Source organism: Phacochoerus africanus, chromosome 2 (assembly GCF_016906955.1).
Source record: "Phacochoerus africanus isolate WHEZ1 chromosome 2, ROS_Pafr_v1, whole genome shotgun sequence".
Classification (NCBI taxonomy): domain Eukaryota; kingdom Metazoa; phylum Chordata; class Mammalia; order Artiodactyla; family Suidae; genus Phacochoerus; species Phacochoerus africanus.
The window spans coordinates 121,191,401-121,208,267 of NC_062545.1; the positions used below are offsets into that span (position 1 = coordinate 121,191,401).

A 16,867-nucleotide genomic window follows, 5' to 3' on the forward strand; every position below is an offset into this window, starting at 1 on the left:
CCGCTGAGATCAGGAACAAGACAAGGATGTCCATTCTCATCACTACTATTCAACATAGGTTTGGAAGTCCTAGCCACAGCAATCAGAGAAGTAAAAGAAATAAAAGGAATCCAAATTGGAAAGGAAGAAGTAAAACTATCACTATTTGCAGATGACATGATACTCTACCTAGAGAATCCTAAAGACTCTACCAGAAAACTGTTAGAGCTCATCCATGAATTTGGCAAAGTCGCAGGATATAAAATTAATACACAGAAATTGACAGCATTTCTATACACTAACAATGAAAGATCAGAAAGAGAAATAAGGGAAGCAATCCCATTTACCATCACATCCAAAAGAATAAAATATCTAGGAGTCAACCTACCTAAAGAGATGAAAGACCTGTACTCGGAAAACTGTAAGACACTGATGAAAGAAATCAAAGATAACACAAATAGATGGAAAGACATAACATGCTCTTGGATTGGAAGAGTCAATATTATCAAAATGACTATACTACGCAAGGCAATATACAGATCCCATGCAATCCCTATCAAATTACCAAGGACATTTTTCACAAAACTCAAACAAAATATTTTAAAGTTTGTTTGGAAGCACAAAAGACCCAGAATAGCCAAAGACATCCTGAAAAAGAAAAATGGAGCTGGAGGAATCAGGTTCCCTGACTTCAGACTATACTACAAAGCAACAATCAAAACTGTGTGGTACTGGCACAAAGACAGAAATATAGATCTGGAATTAAACCCACATACCTACAGTCAAGTAATCAATGACAAAGGAGGCAAGAATATGTAATGGGAAAAAGACAGCTTGTTCAGTAAGTGGTGCTGGGAAAAATGGACAGCCACATAGAAAAGAATGAAATTAGAACACTCCATAACACCATACACAAAAAGAAACTCCAAATGGATTAAAGACCTAGATATAAGACCAGACACTACAAAACTCTTGGAGGAGAACATAGTCCACTCTCTGACATAAACGACAGCAACATCTTCTCAGATCCACCTCTTAGAGTAATGACAGTAAAAACAAAAATAAACAAAGGGGACCTAATCAAACTTCAAACTTTCTGCACAGCAAAGGATACCCTAAACAAATCAAAAAGGCAACCCACAGAATGGGAGAAAATATTTGCAAATGAATCAACCGACAAGGGATTCATCTCCAAAATTTATAAACACCTCCTACCACTCAATTCCAAAAAAAAAAAAAACCCATCAAAAAATGGACGGAAGATCTAAGCAGATAATTCTCCGAAGAAGATATACAGATGGCCAAAAAACACATGAAAAGATGTTCAACGTCACTCATCATTAGAGAAATTCAAATCAAACCCACTCTGAGGTACCACCTTATACCAGCCAGAATGGCCATCATCAAAAAGTCTACAAACAATAAGTGCTGGAGAGGGTGTGGAGGAAAAGGAACCCTAGTACACTGTTGGTGGGATTGTAGATTGGTTTAACCACTGTGGAAAACAGTATGGAGATGCCTTAGAAAACTACAAATAGAACTACCATTTGATCCAGCAATCCCACTCCTGGGCATCTATCCAGAGAAAACCATGACTCAAAAATGTACATGTTCTCCAATGTTTATTGCAGCACTATTTTCAATAGCCAAGAGATGGAAACAATGACAATGTCCATCGACAGAGGAGTGGATCAAGAAGAGGTGGTGTTGGAGTTCCCGTAGTGGCTCAGTGGTTTATGAATCCAACTAGGAACCATGAGGTTGCGGGTTTGATCCCTGGCCTTGCTCAGTCTGTTAAGGATCTGAGGTTGCCGTGAGCTGTGGTGTAGGTCACAGATGCGGCTCAGATCCCGAGTTGCTGTGGCTCTAGCATAGGCCAGCACCTACAGCTTCGATTAGACCCCTAGCCTGGGAACCTCCATATGCCCTGGGATTGGCTCTAGAAAAGGCAAAAAGACCAAACAAAACAAAACAAAACAAAACAGTAATATACAATGGTATATTACTCAGCCATTAAAAGGAACGAAATACTGGCATTTTTAGCAACATGGCTGGACCTAGAAATTATCATGCTAAGTGAAGTCAGTCATACAATGAGACACTAACATCAAATGCTATCACTTACATGTGGAATCTGAAAAAAGGGCACAGTGAACTTCTTTGCCGAACAGATACTGACTCACAGACTTTGAAAAACTTACTGTTTCCCAGGGAAACAGTTTGAGAGGTGGGGGGATGCGCTGGGGGTATGGGATGGAAATTCTATAAAATTGGATTGTGATGATCATTTTACAACTGTAAATGTAATAAATGCATTGAGTAATAAAAAATTTTTAAAAATAGAGCAAATAGAAGAGGAAAAAAAAAAAAGAGAGAGAGAGAGATAAGTAAAGCAATGGGTGATGTTTTCACCATACTTACTTTTATTGAATTTCCAGACATCTTTTATTCTGAGATTCTTTCAACAAATACCAAGTTCCCAGCTGTGTACCAGGTACACAGGCATTTGTTATAGTGTTGAATAAGACAGATATGGAGCTTATGTTCTAAGGAAGAGAAATAAATTAAGGAACAAACAATAACATAACAATAAATAAATTCAGGAGTTCCCATTGTGGCTCAGCAGTAACGAACCCAACTAGTATCCATGAGAATGTGGTTCAGTCCCTGGCCTCTCTCAGTGGGTTAAAGGATCCCACTGTGCTGTGGGCTGTCGTGTAGGTTGCAGATGTGGCTTGTATGTGGAGTTGCTTGTGGTTGTGGTGTAGGCTGGCAGCTACAGCTCCAATTTAACCCCTAGCCTGGGAACTTCCATATGCTGCAGGATGTGGCCTTAAAATAATGAAATAACAGCAACAACAACAAAGTTCAATAAGAGCTCTGAAGAAAAGAGAAAGGCTACTGGTGGTGCTATTTTCATATATGATATACTCCTGAAAATGGGCAAGGTTTAGTGTACATATGTTTTAAAGGGAGATTCCTTTCTGAATAATGCAAGCAATCATAAACCATGTCTTTGTTTTGGTGTTTAGATGATTTATTCATATTTATACATTTTGTTCTTTTTCTTTAAAATTGATCTGAAGCCCAAAATTGGCTTAAGTCCAGAGATTATCTAGTTGAGATTAAAGATTTACTGTTTCAGGAACTTCTCTTGATAACTTCTTTCATGATAGTGAGCTATAAGAGCCAGACTTACTACTGGCCAAATATACCATTTTTATCATTTTCACTCATCTCAATAAAATAATGAAGAAAAAATACTAGACAACTATGCTTTCTCATTTTTTAAAAAAATTAGCAACAGAGCTTTTTTCAAAGAAAATTCGAGATGCCCAGTGTGTAAAGCAGCTGTGGGTCGACTTCTCCACACCGTAATGACCTCCAAAGAACACCTGAGAAATCACGAAGGCTTTGCAGAACACAAGATGAAGACCACCATAAGAAATTCAAATTGTAAATCTTGCCATAAAAAGATAACTCTGTTGGAGTTCCCATCATGGCCCAATGGTTAATGAACCTGACTAGCATCCATGAGGATGTAGGTTTGATCCCTGGCCTTGCTCTGTGGGTTAAGGATCTAACATTGCTGTGAGATGTGGTGTAGGTCAAAGATGTGGCTCGGATCCCACGTTGCTGTGGCTCTGGTGTAGGCCGGCAGCTATAGCTCCTATTCAACCCCTAGCCTGGGAACCTCCATATGCTGCGGGTGAGGCCTTAAAAAGACAAAAATCAAAAAAAAGATAGCTGTGCTGCTGAAAGTGGTACAACCACCACACCAGGGCTTCAAAACCATGTTGTGAAATTCATGAAAGTCCACATTCTGTGAGAAAATAGATTTATATGTACCTTTTAATCTAAAACTATACTTTTTCAGATCACATTTTTATATAAGGCTAAGTCAGATTTAATTAATTGAAGCTATTTCCTCAGAGCATGCTTTTTTGCCCTCAGTTTTATTGTGATATGATTGACATACTGCACTGTATGAGTTTAAGGTGTACAACGTAATGACATATATATTGTGAAATCATTACCATAGTACAGATCATGCTTTTTATAATGTGGGCATGTGATGCTACGAGGGCAGAGATACTTTTCATCTACTAACTTAAAAGTTAAATTTCATATTGGCCAAGATTTTTTTCATGAATTGTTTAATTATAAAGAAAGCAAAATGGGTAGTTCCCATTGTGGCTCAGCAGTAACAAACCAGACTAGTATCCATGAGGATTTGGGTTTGATCTCTGGCCTCCCTCTGTGGGTTAAGGATCTGGCGTTGCCATGAGCTGCTGTGTGGGTCATGGACAAGGCTCAGATCCAGTGTTGCTTGGCATAGGCTGGCAGCTGCAGCTCCGATTCAGTTCCTAGCCTAGGAACCTCCCCATGCCACAGATGTGGTCCTAAAGAAAAAAAATTTAAGAAATAAAGCCATATGTTTTATATATCATTATAAAGTAATTTATTTTCTGGTTAAAAACATCTAAAAATTTTTTGTCTTCTAGTTTGCCAGGGTTTGGATACCTGATCCTGAGGAAGTTTGGAAGTCAGCAGAGCTGCTCAAGGATTATAAGCCAGGAGATAAAGTCCTCCTGCTTCACCTTGAGGATGGAAAGGTAAGAATTTTACTTTTTTTTTTTTCTGGTTGCACCTGCAGCATGTGGAAGTTCCCAGGCCAGGGATTAAACCCACGCCAGAGCAGTGACCCAAGCCACAGCAGTGACAACACCAGATCCTTAACCCAATGTGCCACAAGAGAACTCCAAGAATCTTACTCTTATTTTTTATCATTGGCTTAAAGTACAGAAAGTTCAAAAGTACAAATTTGCTGTGAGATATTTGATTTCATTTGGAAGTTAAATTTTGAATTAATCTAATATTTTCACTTAATTGATAAAAATGACAAACTCAGTTTCTCTTGGGTTAGTGAAAATAGCAGATACTTTAAAAAATCCGTTATTTTGGTTTATGACTTTGTAATGACTAGGTTTAGGTTCACATCTAATGCTCCTAAAAATATTCCTGTTTATCTGTGTTTTGTTTAGGATACCATTGAAATTATTCATATTAGGAATAACTGTCATGGCTTAGCGGTAATGAACCTGACTTGGATCTTCGAGGATCTGGGTTTGATCCCTCACCTCGCTCAGTGGGTTAAGGATCTGGCATTGCCATAAGCTGTGGTATAGGTCTCAGACTAGGCTCAGATCTGGTGTTGCTGTGGCTATAGCATAGGCTGGCAGTTGTGGCTCCAATTCAACCCCCAGCCTGGGAACTTCCATATGCCTGGGTGTGGCCCTAAAAAGAAAAAAAAAAAAAGAAAAAATTATTCATATTAACTAAGAAAACATTACCTTGGAGCCAGTCTGATATTTGGTACTTGCTGGAACTAAGTCATTTGAAAATATTTACTTAGAAGCTATTATGTATAAAACATTTTGATAGTGACCAGAAACACTTAAAACCAATTGTATCTCTATGCTTTCCCTTCTGCATTCACTGCATGAGTGGAATCATCTTAGGTGTCTCCACTTTTAACCTCTCTACTGCATTTGACAGAGCATGTCATACTTTTTTCTTAAAAACTATTATGATATTAATTTCCTCTAAACAAAATATAATCTAGCCAGAAACATATAACATTTAAAGGTAGTTCAACATCACAATACTAAAGATGTCAAAAGGTAAGCTTATAATGAACTGCCAAGTGAGTAATGCTATCCTGTCAGTTAATATGTATTAGCACTTACTATGTGCTAGGCATAGTTCCAATTGTTTTATGTGCTACAATTCACTTAATCTCACAACAATCCTATGAGTTGGGACTGTTATCACCTATTGATGAAGACTGTGAGGCTCACATCAATAGGTTTGGGACTTGGTCAGGGTTATTTAGGTAATTAAGGGATGAAGCTGGGACTTAAAGCCAGGAGATTGCCTTTATGGTCCATGTACATGACCACTCTGTTGTCCTGTAAAGGCAGTGAGGACTTCAGGATCCCAGTAGAGGGAAATATCACTGTGGGCTACTTTGTCAAGGAAGACTTCAAAGAGAAGGATTTTGACTGGGTCTGAAATGGTAGATAGAACATGGATGGAACTAGAGACTCATCCTGAGTGAAGTAAGTCAGAAAGAGAAAGACAAATACCATATGATATCACTTATATCTGGAATATAATATACGGCACAAAGGAACCTTTCTACAGAAAAGAAAATCATGGTCTTGGAGAATAGACTTGTGGTTGCCAAGAGGGAAGGGGAGGGAGTGGGAGGGACCAGGAGCTTGGGGTAAATAGATGCAGAATGTGGCCTTTAGGATGGATAAGCAATGGGATCCTGCTGTGTAGCACTGAGAACTCTGTCTAGTCACCTATGATGGAACATATAATGTGAGAAAAAAGAATGTATACATGTATGTGTAACTGAGTCACCATGCTGTACAGTAGAAAAAAATATACACATAAATAAAAGATTAAAAAAAAAAGAATTTGAGTTAACAGAGAGAAAGGGGGTAGACCTTGTGAGGATTGAAATATATTTTGGAGACAGTGAATATAACAAGTTGTTGACTGGAACAGAGTTTTTTTTTTTGTCTTTTGTCTTTTTTTTAGAGCCACACCTTCGATATATGGAGGTTCCCAGGCTAGGGGTCTAATCGGAGTTACAGCTGCTGGCCTAGGCCAGAGCCACAGTAACGCCAGATCTGAGCCTTGTCTGTGACCTACACCACAGCTCACGGCAACACCGGATCCTTAACCCACTGAGTGAGACCAGGGATAGAACCCGCAACCTTATGGTTCCTAGTTGGATTCGTTTCCACTGCACCATGACTGGAACTCCCAGGCTTGTATTTTAGACAGGACTCATTGGTGGCAGCATGGAGGATGAATTTCAGGGAGCAGAACAGAGGGAAGGAGGTAATTCTGAGAGAAGGCAGGAAAGAATTAGGTCAGAGTACAAGGGCCATGTCTGCCAAGTAGAAATTAATTTATTTAGCATTCATTGATCCACTCTGTTAGGCACAAATTGGACACTTTTAGGCTGTATCTTCTTCTTCTTCTTTTTTTTTTTTTGTCTTTTTGCCTTTTCTAGGGCCACTCCCGTGGCATATGGAGGTTCCCAGGCTAGGGGTCCAACAGAGCCGTAGCCACCAGCCTACGCCAGAGCCACAGCAACTCGGGATCTGAGCCGCGTCTGCAACCTACACCACAGCTCACGGCAACGCCGGATCCTTAACCCACTGAGCAAGGCCAGGGATTGAACCCGCAACCTCATGGTTCCTAGTCGGATTCGTTAACCACTGCGCCATGACGGGAACTCCTAGGCTGTATTTTCTTATGTTAATTTTCAGTGCAATTCTGTAGATTGGTAGGTGTTATTATAACTATTTTCCAAATAAAGAGGCCACGGCTCAGAGACATTAAGCAGTTCTGCTTGCGATCACAGGGCCAGAAATAGCTTTGGTGTATGGCAGGAACTAATGCAAGGCCCACTCGGGTTTGGAGAAGGACATTATACCCTAGCAGACCAGTCAAGAGAGAAGTCGAAGGGTAGATTGTAAATATTTTTTCTCAATTTAACATAGTTCATTCTAACCTGATTTGAATATTTGACCTCAAACTATCTCTCTTCAGTAATAACTATAGTATTCAGTGGCTTTTTACAAAACCACCTTGTCTCTCTCTGCAATTGTATTGAAATTTTTTTCCTTTTCATGTAATTGTATGTTGTTTGCCCTGCATGTATAGTTGAGTGACAATCTCCATGCTTGGCTTTGCCATAAAGCTATATTCCCTTGGCTTTAATGTGCGTAGTATTTCTTAATCTGGGGGGCCAAGCACCTCCTTAAAAATTGAATAAGAACTATGGACTGTTTTGTTTTTTTTTTTAAAGTACACGTATGTGTATGTATTTACACATAGGTATTTACACACAAAAAATGTTACATTTAATTTTATGGAATTCTTGGACCACTTGGGGTTCAGGAGTTCCTAGCTACTTATCAACCAGGCATTGTCCTATTTAATTTTACCACATTCCTGTGAGCTGTGTTATGCCCTTTTTATACAAATGAAGGATTTAGGTTAAATAAGATACCCAAGACCACTAAGGGAGTAAGTACCAGTTTTAGGATTTGAATCTGGGTTGATTTGACTCTCAAGCCAAGCTTTTGACCACTCTGTTATACTGACTGTCACAACAGATGAAGAGGAAAATTAAAAAAAAAAAAAAAAAAAGCTTATTTCACTAAAGATTAAAATCTATGGTCCAGTAACTAGGTAAAAAAACAATTTTGGGGAGTTCCTGTTGTGGTGCAGTGGTTAACAATATCTGACTAGGAACCATGAGGTTGCAGGTTCAATCCCGGACACTGCTCAGTGGGTTAAGGATTCGGCATTGCCATGAGCTGTGATGCAGGTCGGAGACGTGGCTCGGATCGTGCGTTGCTGTGGCTCTGGCATAGGCTGGTGGCTACAGCTCTGATTAGACCCCTAGCCTGGGAGCCTCCACATGCCTCGGACGCTGTCCTAGAAAAGGCAAAAAAACAAAAAAAATAAATAAATAAATAAAAAGAAACAATTCTGGGCTTTGACTTTTCAGATTATATTAGCAAAAATTGTAAGTATGAGTTAATACATCTAGTGAAAACAAAGACTTCCCTTATTATTATTATTATTATTTTTTGTCTTTTTAGGTCCACACCCACAGCATATGGAGATTCCCAGGCTAGGGGTTGAATCAGAGCTGTAACTGCTGGCTTACACCACAGCAACAGCCACACCAGATTTGGGTGGCGTCTATGACCTACACCATAGCTCACAGCAATGCCAGATCCTTTTAACCCACTGAGTGAGGCCAGAGATTGAACCTGTGTCCTCATGGATACTAGTCAGATTCATTTCCACTGAGCCACAACATGAGCTCTTGATTTCCCTTTTTTTTTCCTTTGCCATTTTTAACCGGTTTCTGTGGTTTTGGAAGGTGCCTGGAAAAGAATGCATTTAATAGCTGAGAAGCAAATCAGGAGTAGAAAATAAACAAAATGCATGTGCCCGTTTTGGGTTTATTGCCATGATTTATCAGGTGTCTTGTGCATTTTCAGGATTTGGAATATCGTCTGGATCCAAAGACCAAGGAACTGCCTCACTTACGAAACCCTGACATACTTGTGGGTGAAAATGACCTCACAGCCCTCAGCTATCTTCATGAGCCTGCTGTGCTCCACAATCTCAGAGTCCGCTTTATTGATTCCAAACTTATTTATACATATTGTGGTAAGTGTACTTTGCTGTGTGGATTGTGAATTTTTTTCTCTAATGGACATAGCCATGAAAATATTGTGCATGGGGAAAGAAGACTGTGGTTGGATCTTCTCTTAGAAACAATATCACTTCATAGTTATCAATAAGATTTATAATAGTGTTCATTAGTAAGTTGCTTTTTATGCTAAATAAACTCTTATAAACTTATTATTTTGCTCAGAATAAAAAGAACTGAGCCCATCTTTTGGATATCTTTCCCCACAGAGATCATATACCAAATTCAATACTGATTTGCCACTTACTTTCATCAGAAACCATTATACGAAGAGTTGATGTCCAAATACTTACCTTTGGTGTGGGTTCAAAAAGTTTAGTGTTCTCTTTTTTTCTCAATTGCTTAAAATGCAGGACTGGCTTGGGTTGAAGTAACCATTCTTGCTTGATCTGCTCACTTGGGCCCCTGCTTGTTTTAGTATAAACTGCAGTGATCCAGCTCAGGATTCTTTTTCTCTCCAAGCAGTTAAGCATGCGCATGTCTGTACATTTGGTTCTTTTCCCTCTTTCCTTCTTTTTTCTCTCTTTCTCTGTTTTCTTCTTATTCTTTATTTTCTCCCTTGTCCCCCCAGCTCTTTTTTTCTGTATTAACTTCTTATCCTTCTTTGACAAATCATTGTCTTCTGAGACTCATGCTGACATTGCTGTTTGTTTCCTTCTAAGTCTCTGCCTGGTAAGACTACCCAACTCAGTGTTTAGAGTGTTTCTTCATTATCTGCCTGCTTTGGACAGGGACAGCTGTATTTCCTTCTCAAAAGCTCTTATATCTTTCATATGCTTGGTATTTGCTCTTTTTCTTCCTGATTTTTAACTGAATATTTCTTTTTCTCAATTTTCATTTTTGTTTAATTTGTTTTTCTTCTTGCACATATGTTACTTTCTCAGTGGAGCTTTTCTTGCCCACACTATCGTTTCTTCTTAGTTTCTATCTTCCTCTCTGTTGAATTTTCACCTTTTTATTACTTTCTAACCTGTAATATATATTTTTTTCTTATCTTGTTAATTGTCTGAACTTCCCCCTAGAAGTCGAAATTCATGAGGGTCAAGATTTGCCTTTCTTTTTTGGTTTACTGTTATAAACCTAGCACTTAGAAAAGTGAGACATAATTGGAGCAAAAGAAGTATTTGTTAAATGAATGACTATTAAGTTAATATACATCTCTGGAAAATTTAATGAGATACACAAAAAGTATAAAAAAGGAAAAAGAATTACATTTAATTCACCACTGAAAAATAACCAGTTTCTTTTTGTCGTATATCCTGTGTGTATATGCAAGAAGGTATAAATAGATACAAAATTGGAATGGGTCTGTATATAGTTTTGTATCATGTTTTCCTATGATATTTAGTATTCTTTGTAAACATGATTTGTGGTGGAAGCACAGTAGTCTGTTTATGGATAACAAAATGTATTTAACCACCCTCCCTTTATTATGTAGTTTGTCTCTGCTTTTCACTGTTATGAATAGCATCATAATAAACATCTTTATTTTTTAAAAAACTCTTTATGTGAGTCTTTGATTTTATTTGGATACTTTTCTAGAAGTGAATTTCTTTGTTTTAAATATTATGAAAATATTTACAGTTCTTTCAACATTGCTACAATTTTCCTTATTTTAAACAACCTAGTCCAGTTTTTAAATGATATTTTAGTTAGGACTAGTATAATGGGTTCAGAGGCAAAGGCTATGATGTATTTTGATCCTTAACAATTTTTTAGTTCAGTATTAACTGAAATTGAATTTGTGTTAAATGTGATTCTCACTTTACAAATTTTGATGTGCCCAGTAGCATATCACTGACTTCTTTTGCTTTTTTACCTTTCCCCCCAGGTATAGTCCTAGTAGCTATAAATCCTTATGAACAGCTGCCTATTTATGGAGAAGATATTATTAATGCATATAGTGGTCAGAACATGGGTGATATGGATCCACATATCTTTGCAGTAGCTGAAGAAGCTTACAAGCAAATGGCCAGGTTGGTGGAATCTCTATTTATTATTTCATGACTCTTATTAGATGTGATAATTTCTTCTTTGCTGAGTCACAGACATTTTAAAAAACAGTGAATAATGGAGTTCCTGTCGTGGCTCAGTGGAAATGAATATGACTAGCATCCATGAGGATGCAGGTTCGATCACTGGCCTTGCTCAGTGGGTTAAGGATCTGGCGTTGCTGTGAGCTGTGATCTGGATTGAAGACTTGGTTCAGATCCTGCATTGCTGTGGTGTGGTGTAGGCCGGTAGCTGTAGCTCTGATTCGACCCCTAGCCTGGGGACATCTATATGCCATGGGTGTGGCCCTAAAAAAGGCCAAAAAACCCCAAGAAACAAACAAAAAACAAATCCAAAACAATGAATAACAACTTGTAGGTTATTAAATAAAGCCTTGATTAATTTGTCTCAGATGGCCTGCAATATTATAATAACATCACATTTGTAAAAGGACATATAGTTTTTAAAAACTGCCTTTGGAATCACATCGTAATTCTGTGACTGAGTAAGGGCAGATGTTACATTTTACAGATGAGTGGATCAAGGTTTGGAAATATTAAATGACTTGCCCCGTGTCTTTCAGCTAGTGAGTAGCAGACTAGAATTAAAAGGTCTAAGTGCTAAAAGAAATCTGTTTGTATCTGGGAGAATGAAATTTCAAGAAAAGTGTGAATTTTAAAGTTAGCCTATGCTAAGACATCAGTAATTTTAATTTTGAGAGTGGAGAATGGGAGAAAAAAGCTACTTTCAAGACTAAATTATACCATTGATAATATAATGTAATGAGGAACTGTGCTTGTATAGAAGGATAATCTATTTTTAACTTATTTCTCCAGTCTATAGGTGAGAACTTGGCATGTTATAAAAATGGTATGGGAAACCCTCAAGCAATTTATGGGGAGAAAACTAATGCTGCAGAGGCTTTTATCTTCTTCTTTCCAACCAGGGGGTATGTTTGTATATAATTGGACCAGTGTGTGAAAGAATTTTAGAATTATTTCAATGAGAGAGTCCATAGACTTCATTATGCCCTTTTATTAATAAGAATTTCTAAATTATCTAATAATACTTCTAATAACAGCTCGCATTCATTTAGTATTCTCTCTGTGAAAGACACTGATTGCTTCCCACTTATTAACTAATTTTATCCTCACAGAACCCAAGATTGGTATTATTATTATTAATCTTTATTTTAGAGAAAACTAAAGCACTGAGAAATTGTAACTTCCCAAGGACATGTGACCAGGAAACTAGTTTTCAATTTTCGTTTGCCTAACACTGTGATTATTAACATATTAAATATAAAATGAGTAAATATAATTCTGTTCTACCTGCCATAGTATACCAGATTCTGTACAGAGTAGTAAACAGTGTCAAAAGTTTAAGAAACATTATTTTTTAAATTTAAAATTGAGAAAATTTGCTGTATAGCACTGGGAACTATGTCTAGTCACTTAGCATGATAATGTGAGAAAAAAGAATGCATACATGTATGTGTAACTGGGTCACCTTGCTGTATGGTTGAAAATTGACAGAACACTGTAAACCAGCTATAATGGAAAAAATAAAAATCATTATGAACAAATGAAAAAAAAAAGAAAACTGAAAAAGAATTGATAAAATTCCATTTATCAGTATAATTTTTCCTGAAAATTAGGAAAGTACTCTATTTGATTTGTACAGTGTTGAGCATTGCAGTACAACTTTAGCACCACACAAGTTCATCCTGAGAGCTACTAGCCAGAGAGAGAAGTCGTAGACTGCTGGACCCTAAAAATAATCTCTGAAAAATTTTATGCTGCTCATAGAGAATTATGTGTCTTCTTTGAAAATACTATTTTTTTTTTGTCTTTTTGTCCTTTTAGGGCCTCACCTGAGGCATGTGGAGGTTCCCAGGCTAAGAGTCTAATCAGAGCTGTTGATGCTGGCTTTTGCCAGAGCCACAGCAATGCCAGATCTGAGCCGGGTCTGTAACCTACACCACAGCTCACAGCAACACTGGATCCTTAACCCACTGAGTAAGGCCAGGGATCAAACCCGCAACCTCATGGTTCCTAATTGGATTCGTTTCTGCTGTGCCGCAGCAGGAACTCCTAAAAATACTATTTTTAAATGTGGAAGCTTGGGTCTCACCATCTTTGTTACTGTTAATCCACAAATAGTGTTAGATTTATATGAATATTTCTGGCATTTTTTACCCTTAGGTTTACTTGGTTTCTTAACCCTACCGCCTCATTATTATCCTGTACTCCAACATAATTTCTTTTTTGGGGGGCAGGGAGGCTCTCTTCTGGCCTTTTTTTTTTTTTTTGCCATTTCTTGGGCTGCTCCCGCGGCATATGGAGGTTCCCAGGCTAGGGGTCCAATCGGAGCTGTAGCCGCCGGCCTACACCAGAACCACAGCAACACGGGGATCCGAGCCGCGTCTGCAACCTACACCACAGCCCACTGCAACCCTGGATACTTGACCCACTGAGCAAGGCCAGGGATCGAACCCGCAGCCTCATGGTTCCTAAGATTCGTTAACCATTGAGCCACGACGGGCACTCCTCCAACTTAATTTCTTAACAGCACATTTGTTTGTTTTTCCTTTGCTCACTTTTGTTTTTTAGGCAGTTTTAAAATATGCTTCAATCAGTTATGGTATTATGTTTACCATTTATATGAATTAATCTACACCCATAAATTGCATCCCAACCTATGCCTAAATAGACAATGTCTGCTTAGGTGTACAGCAGGGAATTGATGTTGCAGGATCATTTCTTGCCATCCTTTTGTTACCAAATGAAGATGTCCCATCTTTACCAGATGTGAATCCTGGTGTCTCCATCCCTGTGTTCCTAGAGGCCCCCACACCTTTAGGGAAGACGGTTTAATCACTCGTTCCCTAAAACTTACCGTTCTGGGCACTGGGGACACAGCAGCGAGCACAATACACAAAATAGACAAAAATTCTTACCCTTATGAAATGAGGCATGGTAAACAATAACGTAGATAGGACACACAGTTGTCACATATTAATAAGTGCTATCCTGAAAATTGAAGTCAGAAGAGGAGATAAGGAGTGCTGGTGGACCAGAGGGTATGTGTACTAGGCTCAGGAAAGCCTCACTGTAAAGCGACCTTTCTTTTAAAACAAAATAAAGCCAAAACAAAAACAAAAACAAAAAAACAAAAAAAAACCCTTAAATAACAATAATTTTAGATTTTAAAAAAGTTTGGAAAATAGTGCACTGAGATACCAGATACCCTACCTCTAGTTTCCCCAAATGTTAACATGTTATATACCCAGAGTAAATTATTGAAAGGAAATTCACATTGATGTAATACTATTAAATAGCCTAAAAATCTTGTACACAGTTTATTGTTTCCCTTCCCATGTCCTTTTTCTGGTTTGGAATCCAGTGTAGAATCATACATTGCCCTCTGTTCTATCTCCTTAGTTTCCTCCAATCTAGGACCATCCTTTAGTCTTTGTTTTGCTTTCATGACTTGGATGCTTTTGAGTAGTGCTTGCCAGTTGGTTATCTTGCCAGTTGGTTATCTTGTAAGTCCCAAGGACGTAGCAGTGGAAAAATTAGACAGAATAGACCAAAAGAAAAATCTTACTCTCAGAAAAGTTTAACATTTTCTCCTGATTAGATTGATGTTATGCATTCTGAGCAGGAACACCAGAGAAGTGATGCTGTGCCCTTCATCATATGAAGAGATACAAGATGCCAGTTATTGGGGATGTTAGCTTGATCGTTTGGTTAAGGTGGTATCTGTACTATAAAGTTACTGTTTTTAATCCTGAAATTAATAATAAGTATCTTGTAGGAAGATATTTTGAGACTATGCAAACATCCTTTGTCATTTTACTTTCACTCACTAATTTTAATATCCATCCATGGTTCTTATCTGAAACACTTACTACTGTGGTGTTTGTCAAGTGGTTGTTTGCTATTTCCAGCATTCCTTCTACATGCATGAATAGGAATTCTACTCTAAGGAACTTATAATTATTTATTCATTTTTATTTGTAATCAGTACAGACTCATGGATAGTTATTTCAAACTATGGATTATTCTGCATTCCTGTCATTATTTATTTTGATCAAACTGTCTCAGATTTGGCCATTGTGAGCTCTTTCAAGTGTCCTTTCAATATCCTTCCATCGTTCGTTGAGCATTTCCTTACTTTCTTGTACCACCTGGCTCATTTTTTAATTTTCTTGCCCCAGTGCTGGATTCAGCAATTTCTTCAAGGAGCCCTGGCTCCCTGTATTGGAAAATGGTACTTAGAAACCCAAGATCAAGATGCTAGATGTGTTCTCTACTCCTGGGGTATCATTGGCTCTAAGTCCTCTGAGTGTGCAGAGCTAAGTAATATATGTTTCCCCCACAGCCTCAGCAAATGAATGTGTTGTCATACTTTTAAAAAATTGACAAGTGAGAAATGATGTCTTAGTGTTGTTTTAATTTACCTTTCTCTAAGTACGAAAGAGTTTGCACATCTTTATACACACACTCACATACATGAACACACATTCCTATATTTCTCTATGTATATTAAAAACCATAAGTTCACACTAATACCTCCAGTACCAGTCCAACACGGCAATTTTTATTCTTGCTTTCTCTTTTTCCTCTTGTAACTTCTTTCTTTGATCTTGAGAAACCTGGCTCTCATTATCCACAATATATTTATTTGTTTGCTCAGTCCTAGAATACTCATAGTTCCAAAATGCTAACTTACTACCCCTGTGAAAAGCAAATTTACCACTCAAGTACAACATTTGTGTTCAGTTCATTTTGTCTTCAGCTTTATATAATATAAAGTAACAGTTTCCAAAGTTTCTTAGGTTAGTTCCTTTCTTTCCCACCCACCTTATTAGTTTATTTATTTAATGTTGATTGTTTTCAACATTTTGAAGTTGCAAGAAGTGCTATAATAAATAACCTTGTGCATATACATTTTTGTATTTATTTATTTGTTTATATATTACTCTTCCAAATTTCTGTTAATGAAACCATAGGAGCAAAACATATAACATGAATCAGCTACACAGTGGAGCAAGGCCTAGATAATGAGGCAATTTTCCCCACATCTTGGGAAAAAGGGTAATAGATATATTTTTTACGAACACTATTTTAAAAATATAAATTCTGACAACATCTACAGGAGCTAGAGCCCAAGAGAACCCACTGAGGATCCATCATCCAGTGGGACATCAGAGGCAAGCTCAGGAACAGGGATCGGGGGAGGTAGGTAGGGAGTTTCTCCAGGAGAAGCTGCAGCAGTCCCTCTTTTCCGGGAAAGTTTGGCGGTGACAAGCTGCGATGAAGGAACAGAATGGGTGGCAGCAGTGTTGGGCAGCTATTCAGCACTTTTGATCACAAATATTTGGTATGATCCAGTTGGTGTTGCCAGCGAGATGGAGGGAGACTTTTTATCCACAAGGGCAGAGAGTGCACCTCTGCTTGAAGAGGGCCTGGAGGGGCGAGGAGCCCAGACTTTCACATTTTTTGCGACTTCAGTTGTACCACAGCCATAGTGTTGTGAGCTGGTTAAACTCGGCCACTTTCAGGAGGAGGA

General features: G+C 38.0%; 1 protein-coding gene across 8 annotated transcripts in view; it reads left to right on the forward strand.

Annotated features, from left to right (window-relative positions):
* The window catches only part of MYO5A (myosin VA), a 221,881-nt gene that overhangs the window by 75,600 nt on the left and 129,414 nt on the right, over window positions 1–16,867 (forward strand). For all 8 annotated transcript variants that reach the window (XM_047766321.1, XM_047766319.1, XM_047766322.1 and 5 more), the window contains exons 2-4: window positions 4,485–4,595; window positions 9,084–9,255; window positions 11,130–11,274. In XM_047766321.1, the coding sequence (XP_047622277.1) occupies window positions 4,485–4,595; window positions 9,084–9,255; window positions 11,130–11,274 (428 nt within the window). The remainder of the gene's footprint in view (window positions 1–4,484; window positions 4,596–9,083; window positions 9,256–11,129; window positions 11,275–16,867) is intronic.